At 38.4% G+C, this 21,135-nt stretch overlaps 2 protein-coding genes and 1 pseudogene across 2 annotated transcripts; all 3 read right to left on the reverse strand.

The window, feature by feature from the left end:
- Positions 1-550: 550 nt before the first annotated feature.
- Positions 551-19,200, reverse strand: LOC146896821 (uncharacterized; annotated as a pseudogene).
- LOC146896822 (uncharacterized) lies at positions 9,875-13,749 on the reverse strand. Its single transcript, XM_085738834.1, has one exon. The coding sequence runs from the start codon at positions 13,747-13,749 to the stop codon at positions 10,699-10,701; it is 3,051 nt and encodes a 1,016-aa protein (XP_085594960.1). The 3' UTR covers positions 9,875-10,698.
- Positions 13,729-18,262, reverse strand: LOC146896823 (uncharacterized). The gene has a single exon (XM_085738835.1). It carries the CDS (start codon positions 15,339-15,341, stop codon positions 13,926-13,928), a length of 1,416 nt encoding a protein of 471 aa, XP_085594961.1. The 5' UTR covers positions 15,342-18,262; the 3' UTR covers positions 13,729-13,925.
- Positions 19,201-21,135: the final 1,935 nt, after the last annotated feature.

Genomic DNA, 21,135 nt, shown 5'->3' on the forward strand with positions numbered 1-21,135 from the left:
TCTCATCTAGTTTTACCACACATCCAACGCAACATCCTCATCTGTACACAATTACTTTATTAACGTTTTGGTTCTTAAACACCTAACATTATGTTCCATAAAACATCGTTGGTCTGACAACTGTCTGATATTTTTGCACTTCAACTAAAACTGTATGTTTGTGTCACATGAAACACTGGAGGATTTTCTCCATTTCAGCCATCCAACTTAAATACAATGATTTACATTTGCTTTTATAAAGTATATTTGACCTTACTTATATAGAGAGACATTGGATTAGTTTGGCATAAAGTGCCACATATCTAGGAAAAGTTAGTTAACAAATACAAAAAAATAGATGAGGGTAGGCGTTTATAGTGCCAACAAAATAGAAAAATTAGTGGAAAAAAAACGTAAACATGTTATTTTTGGATATATGACACATGCACCAAAGTACCAAACGTCATAACAACCAAATTAGAAAATGTTAAGCAAATAAATTTCCAAAACAATTAAGAAAGTACTTATTGAGTAAAAAAAATCCAAACAAAATAAATTTAAGTAGTTTAGACTAAGAAGAGTTAAAATATCAATCTTCAGGTTCTTGCTTATTTTTGACAACTTTCTGCAATTTAGTGGTTGACGACTGAGTTCAACAATCAATGTCAATATGTGTTGCATCTGAGTCGGCATTTCTCTTTCTCAAAGACTTGGATGAATGAGTATCTTTAGGAATAGAATTAGCTTCATCACCAAGAAGCTACACGAATAAACATTCATAGCAATAGTTAATTTAATAAGTTTTATGAATACTTTTATAGTAGATATAAAGAATATTTAACTACCTTCACATTATCATCAGTTTGGGGAGTAATAGGACCCATGAAATCAACATCATCATCTTCCTCACCATTATGAGGAGCAGCATGACACTCAGTATGATACTTTTTCTTAAACTCATCAATGATTTCATTGTCATCGGACATCTTTTTGTCTGCATAGGTATAAAACCTTTGTTCAACATTTTTTTGATTGATTTCCAATTTGAAAAGCATATCCTTGTCACGTAAGGTGTCAAACTCAGTTGGATAATCATTTGTGGTCTTTCCCTGTTTTTGATTTGTATTAGTAAACAATTAAAACCAATGTTTATTGTTTTAATAATATAACATATAAAAAATACAAAAAATAATATACTTAAGTTCATTACCGATTCTATTAGTTCTTTTGCAGTCTTTTCAAAGTGTTGTGAAATAACTATATCAAACAACACAAAGGTAGTTGACCCACTATCATCCATACCATGAATGTGCACCATAAACCTAAAATGAAAAGTGAATATACATGATATATTCAATAACCTTGTAAAGAATCACTAACCAAAAAAATCAATGACTAAAAGAAAAAAGTGGTGATAATACAACTTATCGTTTAAATAATCATATACATAGTAAGTTATTAAAAAAAATTGAAATTAGATTTGCTAATTATATATGTAACTATGTAAAAAGAATAATTAAGTTTAGCTTGAAAAATCTGAGTGACAAATAATAAAAATTAATATGAAAAACATTACATTTTGGTAGCTTCGACTAATGTATCACAATTTTCACAAAGTATTTTGTACAAACAGGTTCAACCCTCTTGAAACACTTATCACATGAAACGTAGCACCACTTCTTATTGGTGTCTATGTCAATAATTTGAGCCAAGACAACACAGACACCCACCTGCATAATTATTAAATTTAAAGAATAATAATTAGAAAATTAAAACACAGATATGGATTAAGAATTATTTAACAACATAGTATACTTGTATAAGTCAAAGCAAATCAACAAAAAGTTCTAGACTTGTTTAGCTTGTGTGATATCTGAAATTGTCATTGTCGCGTCATTTTTCGGAGATCAATGCTATTTGATTAGCTTATTGACTCACTAATTATTTCACGACTTTGAAAAAAATTTATTTAAATTGGGGGGGTCCGGGGGTTGGTTATATTTAGGGAAGGTATTAGCACCCTAAATATTCGTAGTACTCTACGAGAACCTTTTGATTTTTATTTAAATAATGTGCTATAACTTGCTTATTTTTTTGAAAAAAAGAATTTGAAACGATTAAAAAAAGAAGACCTAATTATCTACATTTTATTGATTTGGAAGGACGAGTGTCCTCTGCCTACGTACCCGTGAGGGATCAAAACCTCGTAGTTCGGGGTAGAAATTGTTTTTTTTGGTTTTGTGTTTTTTATTAGATTTTGAAAATGGTTTTAAAAGGAAAAGCCAAGTGGCAAGTAAGCGGGTTTGTGTTTTTTAATTGAAAAAAAGGTAGACTCAAAGTATGATTAGATTAATTTAGAATTTGATTAAGAAAACAAAAAAAGAAAAAAGATCACTTGGTTTTGGGACCAAGGTTTATTATGAAAAAGTTTGAAGGGTGATTAATTAGAGCATGAATATAAGCTAACGGAGCAAGAAAAGATAAATACGTGTGGACTTATGGTGACGTTGGACCACCACAAAGTCCCTAATAATAAGTAATGCAATAAATAAAACGCACACACCCACACACACACGCACACTATTTTTTATTTATGATTTTACATCGGACCTATTTACATGCTAGATCTTGCAATATAAAATAAATGACATAAATAAATAATGCAATAAATAAATAAACATGCAGAATAAATAATAATACACCTAAACTAAATGAAATGAGTGAGAAAAAAAGAAACGAAAAAAAACATTGAAGGAATAAAAATGCATGAATTGAAATAAAGATGCAATGCAGGGGGTATAAACAATAAAAATGGGGGTGCAGACAATAGAAAACTGAAAATGGGCCTAGGATAACCGAACCGGGTCGGTTTGTATTGTATCTGGGTCGGGTGAGGCTCAAAGGGTTAATCAGGGCCATCAGATCAGGATCCTGCGGCCTAAAGGCGTGAAGGTACGCGGTAGCACCCTCACTAGCACACACAGGATTACGAGAGGGGTATAAATATACCCCAAACCCTAAAAATTCTCATTTTGACTCCCTCTTTCTCTTTCTTCCTCCCAATTCTCTCTTCTCCCTCTCGGTTTCTATTCCCTTTTTTTCCTTTTTTTTTTAACACAAAAAAAATATAGAAAGATAAAAAAACTACTCCCCTTCTTCTTTCTCTCTCTCGTCAGCTCTTCTTCCTCTCCATTTCTACTTATTTTTCTTCTTTTTTGTTGATTTTCCTTTTTTTTTTTTCTACCCTTACTTTGTATTCCTACTTCCTGTTTTTTTTTAGTTCAAAAACACATACAAAGAATTGGAATCAACCTAAATCTAAAAGAAACAGAGTCTATACCTTTGATTTCGGATTTACGGTATTGATTTGGTAAAAGGGTCTTCTTGCGTGGCTAAATGAACGTCGGCGGTTGTGATATTGAGGCTTCCGATTTGATGTTGTTGAGTTTGGTATCAGAAAACGCTTCCTGGTGTTGCGACGTTTGTTGATCGGTTTGAATCGATATGAGGATTTGGGTCGGTTGTGTTGTGATTGTGGGGTTTGGATATGTGATATTGGTTGAATTGTTTTGCTGCGTGATTGTAACAGGTTTCGTGATGACTGGAAATGGTGTATTTTGTGCGTGAAAAGAAAGACTATTTGGGGAATTTTGTGTGTGAATTTGCGGCTAGGGTTTTTGTAAAATTTTCTGTGTGTCTTGTCTCTGTTTGCAGGTCTCATTTTATAGTACCATGGTTTGTGTGATTATGGAAAGAACTTGCAGGCAAAGAAAACGTGTTGTTTTAACTGGAAATAGTGTTGACATCCCCGGAATTGTGGCACAGCTGAGAAATTTTTTTGGCCTTGGCGGATGCAGATTTCGGACCCATTGGACATATTTTTGGATTTTTTTGGACAATAAAAATAATAAGAAAAAAGAAGACTAAAAAAAACGTGATTAATTAAAATAGAAAAAATAAAAAAGGGAATTAAAATTGAAAATTAAAAGGAAAATAAAAGATGGAAATTAATTAATTAAAAATTAAAAGATGAAAATAAAATATAAAAATTGAGAGAAGAGGGCCCGACTTCGACCCAAAATATGAGGTATTTTAAAATACCTCTCTGCCGAAATTTTGACTGAAACGTCAGAGAATATTTCGGGTCAGAGGACATGTGTCGGTGGGACCTTAGGTCAAAAATTGGGGTATGACAGATGCCCCTATTTAAGTTTCTTCGTCCGGAGACTTGAAGATGAAGTCTTTGATTTGACGGACCGAAGAGACTTAAATATAAAAATACACCAATTTTGGACCTAAGATGTTGTGAAATGCTCATGATGCAAGTATGAATGCAGGACGGCGAAGACGATTTGACTGGGGTGGAAACAATAACGGGATACCCAAATTCGTGAAAGAAAATGGATCCGACTCCGCTGGGGAATTATAGTTCCACTGGGGAAGAGATTGTCTACTACCGTATCGGTTTGGAACGATAGCTTAATGAAGACAAAACTTTATAGTGACATCACTTGAACAGTTAAACTGGGGATGACACTGAAGAAGATGACATGTGATTTCAAACTGGAACGTGACAAAAGGTAAACTCAAGCGGTCCATTGTTTAGGACTGGCAGCTTGAAACAAGACATAAGGCAACTCAAGCGGTCCGTTGTTTAGGAATAGCAGCTTGAAACAAGACAAAAGGAAACTCAAGCGGTCCGTTGTTTAGGACTAGCGGCTTGAAATGAGACAAAATGTAGACTCAAGCGGTCCGTTGTTTAGGACTAGCAGCTTGAACAGGATGAAAAAGTAGACTCAAGCGGTCCGTTGTTTGGGACTGGCAGCTTGAAACAAGGCAAAAAAGTAGACTCAAGCGGTCCGTTGTTTAGGACTGGCAGCTTGAAACAAGATAAACTCAAGCGGTCCGTTGTTTAGGACTGGCGGCTTGAAACAAGACTAAAAAGATAAACTCAAGCGGTCCGTTGTTTAGGACTAGCAGCCTGAAATAAGACAAAATGTAGACTCAAGCGGTCCGTTGTTTAGGACTGGCAGCTTGAAACAATTGAAAACTGAATCAAAAGGATACGACCAAACTAGACTTTGGGTGACTGATGCATCCATGTGTGAATTGATATTATGCATATGCTGTGTATGAATATGTGAAAGTGTTAATGCATGAATGTATAATTGCATGAATGTATGAATGTATGAGTTCAACTTGTGTGACCGTATGTGTGTGATGGATGAACTCGACGAGACTAGAAAGGACTGGTAAGGTGGGGAGTGGACCAGCATTGCAGTACTACACACTCGGCAAACTTCCTTGGAGATGATCTCATTGAGGATAAAGTAACAACTGATGTCTTATAGGGAGAGAGTCCATTAAACGCCTGGAAGAAGTCGTCATTTGTAAGCCGATACAGAATGTTTTTCCATTGACGCATTTTAGTCGTCGTGCCTTTTCTTTGTTTTTTTTTGAATCCCTAACTTTTGCCTGGATCGCCCTTTCGGGTTTTCAATCCACCGGGAGTATATTCCTTTTTTATGCCCCTAATTTTTGCCTGGACCGCCCTTTCGGGTTTTCAGTTCACCGGGACGCTCTCTATTGCCTAAGCCGCCTTTCCAGGTTTTCGACTTAGCGAGCTTTTATTTTTTTTATTTCTTTTTTTTTTGAAGGCTTCCCACAGTGTCGGACCCTGCTTGCTTGTCAGGACTCAACCATCCTTGAAGTGAAAGTAGACGCGCCTTCTCTTACTAACAAGTTCAAATAAGCTGCATTTGTTTGTTTATGCTTTTAAAGAAACACAAAAGATTTTAAGAAACTTGCTTCAAGTATTATCATCAAACAAAGTAGAATAAAATTGAAAAGTAGAAGAAATGAGAATTTCAAGTAAGGGGCACGGGCTCAAATTTTATTGATTGAATGGTGGCCTGCCAATGGCGCGACTCCACAGATCTTTACAAAGTTTGAAAAAAATGGTAATTTAAAGATGGAGAGGTACTTTGAACTTCATAACCCTATCCTTTCCAACAACTTTGAATTCCGCTGCTTTTGATGCTTCAGATTGGAGATTCTTTGATAGCAGGTATGCCCCAAGTGGATTGTGCCAGACTGGATGCAGTTACTTTGTCTTTTCTTTTTATCCCTAACTTTTGCATAGACCGCCCTTTCGGGTTTTCAGCCTATCGGGATGATTTTCTGTTTAATGTCTCTAACTTTTGCCTGGACCGCCCTTGCGGGTTTTCAGTCCACCGAGATGCTCATTTTTGCCTAAGCCGCCCTTTCGGGTTTTCGACTTACCGAGCTGTTCTTATGATCTTTAGACAAAGTATTTCTTGACTGCATCTGTGTTTACAGTACGCGGAAGTTCTTCGCCATCCATGGTTTGAAGAGTCATGGCACCACCAGAGAAGGCCCTTTTGACAACATATGGACCTTCATAATTAGGCGTCCATTTGCCCCTGGAGTCAGGTTGGAAATTAAAAATCTTTTTGAGCACAAGATCACCTTCTTTGAATTCACGGGGACGAACTTTCTTGTCGAAAGCCTGCTTCATCCTCTTTTGATATAGTTGACCATGACATAGGGCCGTCATGCGCTTTTCCTCAATCAGATTCAATTGGTCATATCTACTTTGAACCCATTCAGCCTCTGATAACTCAGCCTCCATCAGAACTCTCATTGAAGGAATCTCAACTTCTACGGGGAGTACAGCCTCCATACCATATACCAAAGAAAAAGGGGTTGCCCCTGTTGATGTGCGTACGGAAGTACGGTACCCATGTAATGCAAAGGGAAGCATCTCATGCCAATCTTTATAAGTCACCACCATCTTCTGGACGATCTTCTTTATGTTCTTATTTGCTGCTTCGACAGCACCATTCATTTGAGGTCTGTAAGGCGACGAATTATGATGCTCGATCTTGAAATCATCACACAATTCTTTCATCATCTTGTTGTTCAAATTCGTCCCATTGTCTGTAATGATGCGGTTAGGGACACCGTAGCGGCAGATAATATGATTCTTAATAAACTTGACTACCACTTGCTTGGTCACATTAGCATAGGATGCAGCCTCAACCCACTTGGTGAAATAGTCAATAGCCACTAGAATGAAGCGGTGCCCGTTTGACGCTTTTGGTTCAATCCTGCCAATCATGTCAATGCCCCACATAGAGAAAGGCCATGGAGATGAAAGAACATTGAGTGCAGTTGGTGCCACATGAATCTTATCGGCATAGATCTGACACTTATGACATTTTCTGGCATGCTTGTAACAATCAGCTTCCATCGTCATCCAGTAATAACCTGCTCTCAATAACTTCTTAGCCATTGCATGCCCGCTAGAATGAGTTCCGAAAGAGCCTTCGTGTATTTCATGCATCAATAAATCTGCCTCGTGCTTGTCCACACATCTGAGCAACACCATGTCAAAGTTTCTTTTATACAGAATATCCTCGTTTAAGAAGAAATTGCCAGACAATCTTCTTAGAGTCTTCTTGTCCTTATTAGAAGCTCCAAGTGGATACTCTTGATTTTGAAGGAAACACTTGATATCATGGAACCATGGTTTGTCATCAACAACTTCTTCAGTAGCGAATACATGAGCAGGTCTCTCAAGACGTCTGATACGGATCAAAGGCACTTCATTGTGATGGTTTACTTGGTACATGGAAGACAAGGTCGCTAGAGCATCTGCCATCTGGTTCTCATCACGGGGAATGTGGTGTAGCTCGACTTTGTTGAAGAAAGTCAGTAATCGTCTTGCATAGTCTTTGTAGGGGACCAAGCCGGGGTGACGGGTCTCCCATTCTCCTGTGATTTGATTGATTACGAGGGCTGAGTCACCATAAATGTCAAGGACTTTGATTCTCATGTCAATGGCTTCTTCAAGACCCATGATACATGCTTCGTACTCTGCCATGTTATTCGTACAGTCGAACGTCAGTCTGGCAGTGAAAGGGATATGAGTACCTTTAGGAGTGATGATGATTGCCCCAATTCCGTTGCCATAAACATTAACAGCTCCGTCAAATATTAGACCCCATCTTGATTCAGGGTCTGGACCTTCTCCGAATAACGGTTCATCACAATCTTTCATCTTCAGATACATAATTTCTTCATCAGGAAAGTCAAACTTGATAGGCTGATAATCCTCAACTGGTTGGTGAGCTAAATGATCTGCAATGATACTCCCTTTGATTGCTTTCTGGGTACGGTACTCGATGTCATATTCAGATAACAACATCTGCCACCTGGCGATTCTTCCTGTTACTGCGGGCTTCTCGAAGATGTACTTGATCGGATCCATTTTAGAAATCAACCAAGTAGTATGATTAACCATATAGTGACGAAGGCGTTTGGCAGCCCAGGCTAGAGCGCAGCAAGTCTTCTCAAGCATGGAATATCGAGACTCGCAGTCAGTAAACTTCTTGCTCAGGTAATAAATAGCATGCTCCTTTCTCCCAGTTTCATCTTGTTGCCCGAGCACACAACCCATAGAATCTTCCAACACAGTCAGGTACATGATCAGTGGTCTTCCTTCAACTGGAGGGATAAGAATTGGAGGCTCCAGCAAATACTCTTTGATGCTGTCGAAGGCTTTCTGGCAATCTTCTGTCCACACAACACCTTGCTCTTTACGGAGTAGCTTGAATATCGGCCCACATGTTGCAGTCATATGAGAAATAAAACGGGAGATGTAATTTAGTCGTCCGAGAAACCCTCTTACTTGCTTTTCTGTTTGTGGAGCGGGCATTTCTCTGATAGCTCTGACCTTGTCGGGATCTACTTCAATACCTTTCTGGCTGACAATGAAGCCCAGCAGCTTCCCGGATCTTACACCAAAGGTACATTTGTTAGGATTCAGACGGAGTTGATACTTTCTTAGCCGTTGGAACATCTTCAGCAAATACTCGACGTGCTCCTCTTCAGTACCTGACTTGACAATCATATCATCTACATAAACCTCGATCTCTTTGTGCATCATATCGTGGAAAAGAGTAGTCATACCTCTCTGATAGGTAGCGCCTGCATTTATTAACCCAAACGGCATTACTCTGTAACAGAAGGTGCCCCAAGGTGTAATGAAAGATGTCTTTTCTCTATCTTCGGGTGCCATCTTGATCTGATTGTAACCGGAGAAACCATCCATGAAGGAGAAAACTCTGGATTTTGCAGTACTGTCAACTAATACATCAATGTGAGGCAATGGAAAATCATCTTTGGGACTAGCCCTGTTCAAATCACGGTAATCAACACACATTCTGACTTTACCATCCTTCTTCGGAACAGGCACAATGTTGGCAAGCCACTGAGGGTATTCTGATGTGACAAGGAAACCTGCATCAATCTGTTTCTGCACTTCTTCTTTAATCTTGAGGGCCATATCAGGACGGGTTCTCCTCAACTTCTGCTTGATTGGCGGGCATTCAGGCTTTAACGGCAACCGGTGCACCACAATATCAGTATCTAGACCCGGCATATCTCGGTACGACCAAGCAAACACATCAACATATTCCTTGAGAAGTTCTATCACTCGTTTCTTGACACTTGCTTCCAGTGATGCCCCAATCTTGATCTCTCTCCTGTCTTCTTCAGTACCCAAGTTGATCACCTCTATTACTTCCCCATAAGGCTGAATGGCATTTCTTTCTCGTTCAAGTAACCGAGAGATTTCATCGGGAATCTCTTCATTCTCTTCCTCTTCCGCCTCAAACACAGGGGATTCAAAGTTGGGAGAGATCATAGGGCTATGTTGTTCAAAGGGTTCATTGATGTTTAATCTGCACACATGATTGATGATTTTAGAAAATAAGTAAATGCAGATTTTTCGACGGTGAATTATATCTTTTTTTGGTTTTTTGTTTTACCATTTTTTCAGAAAAAGCACAAAAGAAAAATAAAACAAAAGTCGGGAACAAAACGACATTGTTATTTAATTGATGATAATTTCTTGAAGCAAAGGGCCCTAGATAGATTCACTTTCGCTTGGGGCGGGGCGAAAGGATTTTTTTTGAAAAAAGCATAAAAACAAATGCATTACTTGGACAAGTGAGCAACGAAAGGAACATCTACAGCGACCCAATTGTGGCTAGACCCTCCGTGAGTCACGAAGCTTTGTGGTATCCCCTCAGGGTTGTCTTCAATGATATCATTGGCTTCTAACAGGGCATTAATAAAGCCCGCACTGTGGAAAGTATCTCTTGCTGGCACGACGACATTCCAAGGCAAATCAGTTGACGGAGAGAAACCCAGACCTTCTCGACGCTTGTTCTCTGGCAATTCTATCAACTTCCCCCAGCTTGCAGATCCTCCAGCTTGTACTATGCTCTGAGCATCTTTTAGAGAGGAAATAGATGCTTCATTCTTCTTAGTATTCTCTTCTTCCACGACAAGTCCTTGGAACGATGTCCCCTCAACACTGTCAGCCTTGATAAAAGAGAAAGACGACAAATGGCTTACTAACAGGGCTTCCTCCCCATTCACAGTTATCAGCTTCCCATTATGCACAAACTTCAGCTTCTGGTGCAATGTAGAGGTTACTGCCCCAGCTTTATGAATCCAAGGGCGACCTAGCAAGCAACTGTATGATGCTCGGATGTCTATCACTTGAAATGTAATCTGGAAGATCTGCGGCCCAACTGTAATAGGCAGATCCACCTCCCCATGGACATCCTTCCTCGAACCATCAAAAGCCTTTACCATTACCTCACTTCGTCTTAAAGGTGTACCCTCTTAAGAGAGCTGGTCATAAGTTGTTTTGGCCATCACATTTAGAGATGAACCGGTGTCTATCAGCACATTTGACAAAGTGTCGGTCTTACAATTCACAGATATGTGCAAAGCCAGATTATGGTTCCTTCCTTCTTTCGGAAGCTCTTCATCACTGAAACTCAGGTTGTTGCATGCAGTGATGTTCCCCACTATTCCTCCGAATTGACCAACAGTCACATCGTAGTCCACAAAAGCTTGTTCCAGGACCTTCATTAAAGCCTCCTTGTGAGCATCAGAATTCAGCAGTAGCGACATTATAGATATCTTTGATGGAGTCTGCATCAGTTGATCAACCACCTTGTACTCACTCTTCTTGATTAGCTTGAGAATCTCATCAATATCAGAATTTGCACTGGTCCCCCCAGACTGACTTACATCTTTGACTGCACTAGAACCTTTGGCTTGAGTCTCCTCAATTACTGGAGCACTAACTTTCTTTGGAAACAGCATAGGAACAACACGCCCATTTCTCAGTATCCTACTGTCTTCAACAACATTTCCCACAGACGGCAAAGGTGGTATTGGAACTTCACGACCATCCTCTATCATAGTGGCATTGTACTTGTACGGAATGGCCTTCTCAGAAGCATAAGGTATTGGACCAGGTAGACAGATTACTAAAGGAGCAGCAACTGACTTTCGACTGTCGTAGAATATCTCCAAAGGCCCCTCGGGAGTTATAACACATACATCATCACATTTTCTTTCAACAACAAGTTCTCCTCGGTCTAAAAGTCCTTGGATATCATCTTTTACTTTCTGACAACCTTGAGGATCTAGTAGACACACCTCACAGGCGGCATGATCATGTTCAAAGAGAGACGCTTGACACATCTTGGTATGTATAGGGACCAAAGGTGTTCGGATGTGTTGGACGTTCAGAATGAGATGGGTCTTTGGGCAATCTTCGACCATGTTGACAGCTGCGGCACCATGGTTTGGTAATGGATTGGTTCGAACATTTGGTGCGGAGTCCGTGAAGGTTATCTTCTTTTCATCGATCAGCTTCTGGACTGCATTCTTCAAGGCATAACAGTTTTCAGTATCATGACCTGGGGACCCTTGGTGAAAAGCACAAGTCTGGTGAGGTTTATACCATGCCGGTGGTTTCTCTGGCACTGGAAGAGGTGCTCTAAGTTGAACCAAATTCTTACTGAGCAACCCTGGGAGTAATTCTGCATATGTCACGGGAATTGGGTCAATTTTCAGTCTGTTATTTTGTGGTCGAGGTTGTTGTTGTTGAGATGGTTGCTGGTGATATTGTTGGTATGGTTGTTGAGGATATTGTTGAAGGTATTGTTGTTGGGGATATTGTTGGGGAGGATATTGTGGGTGTTGGGGATATTGTTGTGGAGGATATTGTGGGAATTGAGGTTGTTGTGGATATTGTGAGAATTGAGGTTGACCATTTGGTGGTTGGATGGTATTGGTAGCAGGTGTGATGGCAGCAATGTGTTGATAGGCTGGATAATTTTGTTGAGGCCTCCCATGGGCCACCATACCGACCTCTTGTTCTTTCCTTTTCGGGAGGTGATTCCCAGACTTCTTGGTTCCACTTGCAGATGTCCCTTCTTTTACTAAACGTCCTTCTCGGACTCCTTCTTCCAACCGTACACCCGTAGCAACCATCTCAGCAAAGTCCTTGGGAGTACTTCCGACCATATTCACGTAATAAAACTGATTGAGAGTTTTTAAGAAGAGCTTGGTCATCTCCTTCTCTTCTATTCGCGGGCTGACTTGGGCAGCGGCATCCCTCCACCGCTGGGCATACTCTTTGAATGTTTCTTTGTCTCCCTGAGTCATAGCTTGTAGGTCACCTCGATCTGGGGCCATATCCACATTGTAACTGTATTGCTCCACAAAAGCATCACACAGATCTTGGAAAGTTTGGATATTTGTTTTATCTAGATTCATGTACCATTTTGAGGCAGGATAAGCCAAACTTTCATGGAAGAAATAGATAAGGACTGAATCATCCTTGGAATAGGCAGACATTCTTCTCACATACATTGTTAGATGCTCCTCAGGGCATGATTTTCCCTTATACTTCTCGAAGTCTGGTACTTTGAACTTGTGGGGTATTTGAACATTTGGCACCAAACAGAGATCATAAGCAGTCTTCCCAAATACTTTCTTCTTGTGGAGGGCCTTCACATCTCGCTGAATTTCATCATATTTTTGCTGCAAGTCATTCATTCTATCATAGGCTTCCATATCCCCTGAATGGTAGATGGGCTCTTCTTCTTGTGGAATGGTATGCATCACCGGAGCCGAATAGGTCATAGCGGCTGGAGGAGCTCCTACCAGAGGTGGAGGAACATGAGTTGCATTTTGACGAGTAGGCATCGGAACTTCGGTCATGATAGGACGGAATACTTCACTGAGGCAAACTGGCACGCCCCAAGAACGACCTTCTGGCATAGAACTTGAAGCTTCACACACAATGGGACGGAGTATTTCGCCGGCAGTGAAAGGCGAGAACCGAGGTGCAGAATGTTGCGGAGCAAAGTGTGTCGGAGTCTCGGCGCATATTGTCCATCCAGGGGCAGCGGATGTTTCAACCTGAGTTCTGATAGGAGGAGGAGGCGGTGGTGCTTGTGCTTGAGATTGTGCTTGAGCTAGTGCTTGAGCCAGCGCTTGAGCTTGTGCTTGAGCTTGTGCTTGAGCTTGGACTTGAGCTTGGACCTGCGCTTCCGCCATTGTCTTCATCACTTCAGCCATTTCGTCCATTTTAGCCTGCATGGCTGTCATTTCTTCACGGAGCACTCGGTTTTCATGTTCGAGAGAATCCATCTTCTTCTTAACGTTTGCTCGAGTGTAGATAGTGCGGGTAGGCTTGTAGATGATACGTGGGGCCACCTTTTGAAATGGACTGAAAGAAAATTTGTGTGAGACTTTGGTTTTGAGACCATGAAATGCAAAATGATGCATGATATGTTTATGCAAAAATGATAATTTTTTATTTATCGAAGGACTTATAAAAGCAAATTTGTAAACAGACAACCTAAACATTAATAATAAATAGAGTGTTTACAAGATAATTCCCTTTCTAACAACCAAGCCAAGGGATAGACTTACAAATATAAAATTTTACAAGATAATCCCCTTTCTAACAACCAAGCCAAGGGATAGACTTTAAAATATAAGACATAAGGCAGTAAACAACTCTGGAGGAAACTTTGATCATTCTAGGGAGACGGATAAGAACATGTGTTGGCAAAGAAAGCACTTCGTTTCTTCTTATGTCCCGGGATCTGGCCAATTATGGCCTCCTTCTCTTCATTCAATCTAACAATTTCCTTCTTCAACTCGCTGATATCCCAATCCTTCTGTTCTAGTAGGCCCATTACACATTCATTCTCGCGTACTACTTCTTTATACTCTTCTGTCACTCTTGCATTCTCTTCCATCAACTCAGCTATCTTTTTCTGATATTCCCTTTCAGTCTCAAGGGTCATCGGCATGGGTGGTGCTGGAGTAGTTGCGGACAAGAACCTGGTGAGCTTATAAGGCATTCCAAAGTCGGTGGATCGGTCAATAACCCATTGCGTATAGTCCGCATGGACGGCCCCCGTCCGCTTTCCTAACTGGCCTCTGTCTCTCCTCCGGACGGCGTGCCAAGCTCGTGCAATTTGACGCCTCATTCCCGCAATGTCACTCTCATTGTGGTAATATATGTTCTCCAGATGAATGCTGAGAGGCTTTCCTTCCATGGGGAGTCTAAACTGGCGTCTAGCAAGGACCGGATTATAACTGATTCCTCCATACATGCCCATGAGCGGTACATTGTTGAATAACCCGCAGCTATCAATGATGGTTCCCTTGTCGTAAGCTGGTTCATACCACACCACCTCATTTGGAGTAAGGGCCATGAGTCTCTCTGACCAACGGAGGCCATCTGGGTTGGTGGTGAAACGAGGAGTTCGGGGTAAATGAGAGGTAATCCATCTGTAGAGCAATGGTGCACAACACTTGATAAGTCCACGACCCGCTAGAGTACGTTCATGGATGGAGTGATAGGTATCGGCTAACAAAGTGGGAGCAGGGTTTTTTGAAAGGAATATTGAAATGGCATGGATGTCGACAAAGTTGTTAAGGTTGGGAAAGAGCACTAGGCCGTAAATGAGTAAGGCAAGGATGGCATCAAAGGCGTCAGCACTGGACATTCTGTAGAAATAGTCGGCTTTTTCGTAAAGGAACTTGGTAGGGAGACCTAAGAGTTTGCTATTAGTGGTAATATGGTCTTTCACTTCTGTAGTTGGTAAATGGAGAGCTTCGGCGATGGTTGAGAATTTGGGAGGATTTTCAAGACCACTGAAAGGTACTTGGTTGAGCACTGGTCGATCAATCCAAAAAGCATATTCTTCTAGAGTGGGAACCAATTGAAACTCTGGGAAACCAAAGCAATGATACTCTGGGTCATAGAACTGAACAAAGGTGCCAAGGAGTCCTTCGTCAACCTTCATCCTGACAATACCGAGGAGATTCCCATGGTCCTGATGGAAACGGTCCGAGCATTTCACCTTATTCCCTAGATCCCTTAACCTTACAAGATCAAGCTTCCTGAAGCTATACTGCTTAAGCTTCCTTGTTTTGAAAGTCATATCTACAATGTTTACAATAAAACTAATATAAGTCCTTCAATATTTTGATGAATGGAAAAAGTTTTCATGAATGAATGCATGGATGTATGATTATGCAAGGAAACATGATGAGGTTCAAGATATACAATGTTGGAGCTTAGGGATAACAACGCCATTTGGTAAGGACTAAGGTTTCCATTTGCACATGTAACAAGGGTTCTATCAAGGTTCCCAAAGTTTTCAACCACGTCCGAATATTTGTTAGGCGACGAGAGTACTCTCGTTCCAACAATATTCATCGGTTAGTCTCGTTTGGGTGTAGTATCGCGTGACGACCAATACGAGAGTACTCTCGACTAGCCACCGCACTACGTCCTAAAAGGCCAAGATGGGTTAAAGGTGACTAAAGGTCCTCAACTTCGACGGTCACTTGAAAGTAACATGTCATACGCGAGTACTCACGACAACAAAAGTATACCTCCAAGATCCCTCCATTGAGTGGGTTATCACATGTACCAATACCGAAGAGTACTCTTGGCATGGAAACTATGATTATACCCGGTCCTATCTTAATTTCCCTCAAGTCCGGGTGTAGGACTTATCTCACCGCTCACGTTTAAGAAAGGAGGAAGAAGAAGGAAGAACAAATATATACACGAATTTCCATCTTTTATTTTTGATTGGATTTTTTTTTTTTTTTTTTAAGCAAGTTTATAGCACAAAATTTAAATTAAACCAAGTTAGGCTTAACCCTCTTAAGGTATCCCCAGTGAAGTCGCCATTTCTGTCGCGTCATTTTTCGGAGATCAATGCTATTTGATTAGCTTATTGACTCACTAATTATTTCACGACTTTGAAAAAAATTTATTTAAATTGGGGGGGTCCGGGGGTTGGTTATATTTAGGGAAGGTATTAGCACCCTAAATATTCGTAGTACTCTACGAGAACCTTTTGATTTTTATTTAAATAATGTGCTATAACTTGCTTATTTTTTTGAAAAAAAGAATTTGAAACGATTAAAAAAAGAAGACCTAATTATCTACATTTTATTGATTTGGAAGGACGAGTGTCCTCTGCCTACGTACCCGTGAGGGATCAAAACCTCGTAGTTCGGGGTAGAAATTGTTTTTTTTGGTTTTGTGTTTTTTATTAGATTTTGAAAATGGTTTTAAAAGGAAAAGCCAAGTGGCAAGTAAGCGGGTTTGTGTTTTTTAATTGAAAAAAAGGTAGACTCAAAGTATGATTAGATTAATTTAGAATTTGATTAAGAAAACAAAAAAAGAAAAAAGATCACTTGGTTTTGGGACCAAGGTTTATTATGAAAAAGTTTGAAGGGTGATTAATTAGAGCATGAATATAAGCTAACGGAGCAAGAAAAGATAAATACGTGTGGACTTATGGTGACGTTGGACCACCACAAAGTCCCTAATAATAAGTAATGCAATAAATAAAACGCACACACCCACACACACACGCACACTATTTTTTATTTATGATTTTACATCGGACCTATTTACATGCTAGATCTTGCAATATAAAATAAATGACATAAATAAATAATGCAATAAATAAATAAACATGCAGAATAAATAATAATACACCTAAACTAAATGAAATGCGTGAGAAAAAAAGAAACGAAAAAAAACATTGAAGGAATAAAAATGCATGAATTGAAATAAAGATGCAATGCAGGGGGTATAAACAATAAAAATGGGGGTGCAGACAATAGAAAACTGAAAATGGGCCTAGGATAACCGAACCGGGTCGGTTTGTATTGTATCTGGGTCGGGTGAGGCTCAAAGGGTTAATCAGGGCCATCAGATCAGGATCCTGCGGCCTAAAGGCGTGAAGGTACGCGGTAGCACCCTCACTAGCACACACAGGATTACGAGAGGGGTATAAATATACCCCAAACCCTAAAAATTCTCATTTTGACTCCCTCTTTCTCTTTCTTCCTCCCAATTCTCTCTTCTCCCTCTCGGTTTCTATTCCCTTTTTTTCCTTTTTTTTTTAACACAAAAAAAATATAGAAAGATAAAAAAACTACTCCCCTTCTTCTTTCTCTCTCTCGTCAGCTCTTCTTCCTCTCCATTTCTACTTATTTTTCTTCTTTTTTGTTGATTTTCCTTTTTTTTTTTTCTACCCTTACTTTGTATTCCTACTTCCTGTTTTTTTTTAGTTCAAAAACACATACAAAGAATTGGAATCAACCTAAATCTAAAAGAAACAGAGTCTATACCTTTGATTTCGGATTTACGGTATTGATTTGGTAAAAGGGTCTTCTTGCGTGGCTAAATGAACGTCGGCGGTTGTGATATTGAGGCTTCCGATTTGATGTTGTTGAGTTTGGTATCAGAAAACGCTTCCTGGTGTTGCGACGTTTGTTGATCGGTTTGAATCGATATGAGGATTTGGGTCGGTTGTGTTGTGATTGTGGGGTTTGGATATGTGATATTGGTTGAATTGTTTTGCTGCGTGATTGTAACAGGTTTCGTGATGACTGGAAATGGTGTATTTTGTGCGTGAAAAGAAAGACTATTTGGGGAATTTTGTGTGTGAATTTGCGGCTAGGGTTTTTGTAAAATTTTCTGTGTGTCTTGTCTCTGTTTGCAGGTCTCATTTTATAGTACCATGGTTTGTGTGATTATGGAAAGAACTTGCAGGCAAAGAAAACGTGTTGTTTTAACTGGAAATAGTGTTGACATCCCCGGAATTGTGGCACAGCTGAGAAATTTTTTTGGCCTTGGCGGATGCAGATTTCGGACCCATTGGACATATTTTTGGATTTTTTTGGACAATAAAAATAATAAGAAAAAAGAAGACTAAAAAAAACGTGATTAATTAAAATAGAAAAAATAAAAAAGGGAATTAAAATTGAAAATTAAAAGGAAAATAAAAGATGGAAATTAATTAATTAAAAATTAAAAGATGAAAATAAAATATAAAAATTGAGAGAAGAGGGCCCGACTTCGACCCAAAATATGAGGTATTTTAAAATACCTCTCTGCCGAAATTTTGACTGAAACGTCAGAGAATATTTCGGGTCAGAGGACATGTGTCGGTGGGACCTTAGGTCAAAAATTGGGGTATGACAGTCATGTATTTTGTTTGGAGTAGATCATTAGCCAAAGAAAGTGAAGATTGTCCTGTCATCTGGGTGACCCCTTGGGTCAAAGATGCATTGTCTGTTTCAAATCTATCGTAAAATATATAAGAAAATCATACTAAAAAAAAACTTCTAAAAATCATCATTATATAATATAAAAAACTTCTAAAAATCATCATCATCATTATATAATATACTAACGATAGGTTAGTGCATACCTTTTCTTGTAGGTGCATCATTATTCAATGTTGGGATTTATAAACAACTTGGTTTATTGAATGCATTGGCAATCCCATACTGACCTATTAATACGATACACCAAAAGTTATCAAGTGATATATATTATTAACAATATAAAGAAATTAAAAATAATTACATTTAAAAAGATAATCTAATTACCACCAAAACTTTAAGTCGACATATATGCATAATAATTACAATAGGAAAAGTATTTTCATTTGTACTCAGATAGCTATTCATTTGTTCAGCAAAATGACCCCATAAAGTACAAATGATTGTATTGCTCCTGAATTTTACAAAATAATTTTTTTATTACACCAAGAATATTAATTAAAAAAACATCTATATATGTAGTTAATACAAAGATAAAAAAAACTCCACTAACTCAAGGTCTTCAAGAGTCAAGTTCAAGAGTTTAGTCATTTGTGATTTGTTGGCTTAAAATTTCATCCTTTATCAAATCAAAAATTTCCTCCTTTATTAAATGAGGCCAAGAACTTTTCTATAGTATATGAAGCACCCTCTTTCAATAGAATCTCCATGTTGTTTGATATCCTTGCTTTTAATAGAAGCTTGTATATTTGACAATTGAAATAAATAAAACCTTATGTAAATTTATGTGAATAAAAGATAATGTGAAATATAAACATGAAACAAAAAAACAATGACCAAATAATATTTTTTAGCAACACATCCATATCATAGTCATGAAACACAATAAAGAACTTTTTATATTATCAATTTATGGTAGTTTTAATTTAATAGGCTAATTGTTTTACCAACATATCCATATATGGCTGTTTAAATTGAATAGGTTAATTGTTTAACTAACACGTCCATATCACAGTCATGAAAAACAGAAGATATGACGTGTGAAATACGTGAATAAATCAAAGATCTTTAATAAAAAAATAGATAGATAATAGAACCATATAGAAATAATGTATATTATATATGAGAAGTGCTAGTGTCAAACGCTCTGACACTCTCCTTTTGTCACACTCTATGTAATTGGGCCACGTCACCTATTTTTAATTTTTCTTTTTGGGCTACCTGCTGGCTATTCATGTTTAACTTTACTTATTATTTATTTAATTATATTTTTCTAATTTTGTGCTTCACCGTGAAAAGGAAGCACCGTCGCAGGAAATCAAGCACCGTCACAGGAAATTACACTATTTCATACACCAGCACCCAACCACAACCTTCATTCACCTTTTTTTTTTTTTTGATAAAACTTAAAACCATATATCATCACCATTTATTAACCACTCAAAATAAAATCTATACTTCCATCGTTGTTCTGTCAACTTTCACTCTATTTTCATATTCAATTACTGCCTAAATTTTTCTCCCCTATATCATTGCTAATTTTTGTGTTTGGTTTTTCAACTTTTCTTTTTTATTTTTGTTCCACTGTTATTTTTTATTGAAGGATGTGTTTTTACGGTGAGACTTAATCATATAGTGGTTTTGAACTTTGAAGCTTCTGTGTTTTTACATACAAAAATTGTTGTGATAAAAATTACTAAAATGGCACAATCCAACCCTTGTTGGTGTCCTCTTATGTGTGTCATGCCCCCAAACCAGATTTCAATAATTCCTTCACCGCCCTCCATGACTCCATATTTGTAGCGAGACACCGTGTCCGACAACCCATAATCACAACTTCTCAAGCACTGTTAATGGATGGTCTTGCAATAGACGGTGGAATACACAGAAACCGAACGGTCGTGGTGAAGTATCCTGGTATTTTGGTTCTGAACGGTGCAACCAATAATAATCATTAAATAAAACTAAAACAAAAATATGTCAACTTGTTGAACCGGTTAACAAGTTACATGTTTTAAAGAAATTGCAACGTGGCATCACATTATGGCGTGTGCTAAAAAGTGTGTGATTAAGCGTTTGCAATTAGCATTCCTCATTTTATATATATATATATATATATATATATATATATATATATATTGTTAGCCCTTTTTAGCCCTTTTTTCAACGTGGAGATGAGAAGAAGAAGATCCGTAAAAAATATTAAAAGAAGAAAGGCGATGGTGCACATGATGTGTTTATTTGTGCATTAAATCTAAGCCCTTTATTTTAATCTAAAAGGTTGATAATACATTCTCATATTCTCACATACGAAAGTCATTTCAGTAGATATGTTATATATATATATATATATATATATATATATATATATATATATATATATATATATATATGTGTGTGTGTGTGTGTGTGTGTGTGTATATGAATGCCTTTTCATCGCACATAACATAGACATGTTGTATAAATTTATAGGTACAATAGAACTATATGAAGATCATACATGACCATACCTTTTCATCTAGCAAAAGTAATTCAATACTGGATGAATCTTTTGGTTTGTTAAATTCAGGAATTTTTTCAAAGATTAACTATACAAACACGTGTCTTCCAATCGATTTTTCCAGCAACAATGTCATC

The sequence above is a fragment of the Medicago sativa genome, chromosome 8, assembly GCF_051527215.1.
Source record: "Medicago sativa cultivar Bolivia chromosome 8, Bolivia_mono, whole genome shotgun sequence".
In the NCBI taxonomy this organism is placed as follows: Eukaryota; Viridiplantae; Streptophyta; class Magnoliopsida; order Fabales; family Fabaceae; genus Medicago; species Medicago sativa.